The sequence below is a fragment of the Anoplophora glabripennis genome, unplaced genomic scaffold, assembly GCF_000390285.2.
Source record: "Anoplophora glabripennis isolate ALB-LARVAE unplaced genomic scaffold, Agla_2.0 scaffold309, whole genome shotgun sequence".
Lineage (NCBI taxonomy): Eukaryota > Metazoa > Arthropoda > Insecta > Coleoptera > Cerambycidae > Anoplophora > Anoplophora glabripennis.
In genome coordinates, this window is record NW_019416391.1 from 622,012 (window position 1) to 624,469 (window position 2,458).

A 2,458-nucleotide genomic window follows, 5' to 3' on the forward strand; every position below is an offset into this window, starting at 1 on the left:
GCTTCATAAATATCAATTAAAAATTTTGAGGGGGATTACTCCTTTATCCAGGTTAGAAGTTAAATGCCCTGATATTCACGTTAATAAACAACAACGCTGAATTCATTTTATATCGCTCGCAATGAATTTATATTAACTTTAATAAAATACCCGCAAAAACGATAAAATTCCTCCCTCGCCTTCGCCCATATATTTGCTAATTGTAACAAAAATACAATGGAAATACATATTCGTATTCGACCTTTAAGCACCCTTTCTGACATAAAATATTGACAATCAAAATTGTAGCCTCGCTACACTCATAAATTTTGTGCATAGAAAATTATTACCCTAAATAGATAAGTTTTAAAGTCGGCCGTTCCAATTTTCATTCTTTAAATAAAGAGCACGGCTTTGATGTACCCTCTATGAAATTGCTTTTGATAACAAAGGCTTCCAGTGTCTATCATATAATCTACAAGTAATCTTAAGTCATACATTTACCTTCAAAGTATCTGCTTTGAGACCCTGCCAAGGCAGAGAACCCCTCAGGAAATACATGAACATATGCCCCATCGCTTCAAGGTCGTCTCGACGAGACTGTTCACGTCCAAGATGGGTGTTGATGCTCATGTACCGGGCGGTACCAGTCAGAGACTTGTGTTCTCTAGAAAAAAAAATGTAATAAGTAGAAACGTTGTTTACATACGGGTGTCACAAAAAGGCACGATTCTTGAGTGCTATCAAGAAAGTTTCAGATAAAAGCTGTAGGATATTAAGAATCCAATATGCTAGTGACCTTGGGCTTGCCCTTGGTTTTAAGTTTCAAGGTCAAATCTAGTCAACTTGAAAATAGTACATGGACCACCCGATTTTTTATAACTTGTAAGTCCTTACATGTCATTTGTAGGTCAAACAGATTTGAACTTGAAAAAAATAGATGGTGACCTTGGATTTAACCTAACAGCTGATTAGATATCTGTCTCCAGAATAACACTATTATCAAATTGTAATTATTTACATATTTTAACAGTTTTGAATACGTCTATTAAATTCTCTAACCTTCGTATCCATTATTTTTTGTGAAAAATGAGTTTGACTTTCAAATCACCTGCAAGGACATAATGGAAAATATCTTTGGTACCAGATTCCGACATAAAATTTAGGGCTTTATAGATGGCTGGCATAAAAAAATAATCTATTCCATTTGATTTTAAGTTACCCCTAGTTTGCCCTTGTAACTTACGATGAAGGTCAAATCCAACTCTCTAGTACTTCCGGTTACACCAACTTCGTTATTTTAAATGGGACACCTAATATATTTTTGGATTTTCCGATTCTACGTGAAATTTGGGGGTCACTTTATTAAATATTCCCTATACCTAGGAGTTATAGATTTTGAGATATTAATTTTTTAAGAAAAAAATTTGACAGATGCAAGTGTCTGTGGAAATGCTAGAAGCGGCTATCAAGTGGATTTTTGGGTACCTGTAAAGGGCATAGATAAGAACATTATGGTATACCAACAAATTAAAACATTTAATAATAGATGTTTCATTTTTGCTGTTGCATTTTGATAACTTCAAACAGCTATAACTTTGTTAACTTAAATGGAACATCCTATATTTTACTCTGTCATATGTAGATTGAAATTTCCTTTCTAACCATATAAGCATTGTTGGGGTTGCCGTTACTACTTTAAGATATATTTGCAATTTTCTATTTTTTTGACAGGTTGTTCTCGTATCAGACCTGCTATCAAATTGGCCATGACCAGTAACACTCCAAAAACAATTGAAATAACATGACATTTGTCAAGTTAGTTGTCAAATTATTGTTGTGCCTGAATAGTTTTTGCCGAAAATTTAAATAAAAATGCCTGGGCATTGTTTAAAGGATACTAATGAGGATTATTTTAATTTGTTTGTTATTTATGGAAAATGTGACAAAGTAATTTCAAGAACATGTAAAGAATCTGCTGTTTTTTTCCATAAATAACAAACAAATTAAAGTAATCCTCAAGTATAATTTAAACGACAAATGTCAAGTTATTTTAATTGTTTTGGAGTGTCGCTGGTCATGGCCAATTTGGCAACAGGTCTGATACGAGAAAAAGTGTCAAAAAATAGAAAATTGCAAATATCCCTAAAAATAGTAAGGGCAACTCTAACAGTGCTTATATGGCTTGAAAGGAAATTTCAATCTGCATACGATAGAGTAAAAAAATACTTTAACTTTTTTGTTTTAAGAGTTATAAAACAATGGAAACTGCAAAAGTTGCACGATTTTTTATGAAGTTTTCGAAATTGGTAGTAGAAAAACAAATGAAGTTCAAACAAAACGACCGCGGATGTAAACTTCATTAATTTAAATGGAACACTCTGTATATTTTTATATATTTGAATAGAACGTTCCCTGCCGAGCACAGTCATATATGGTTTGTTGGGTCAATCTCTAACAATAAGCGAGATAATTTTAA

At 32.7% G+C, this 2,458-nt stretch overlaps 1 protein-coding gene across 1 annotated transcript in view; it reads right to left on the reverse strand.

Moving 5' to 3' along the window:
- The window catches only part of LOC111691484 (casein kinase I-like), a gene marked incomplete at its 5' end in the record, with an annotated part of 8,560 nt that extends 7,914 nt beyond the window's left edge, over positions 1 to 646 (reverse strand). The window contains one exon of the mRNA XM_023454410.1: positions 484 to 646. Coding sequence (XP_023310178.1) covers positions 484 to 646 — 163 coding nt within the window. The remainder of the gene's footprint in view (positions 1 to 483) is intronic.
- Between the last annotated feature and the right edge of the window lie 1,812 nt (positions 647 to 2,458).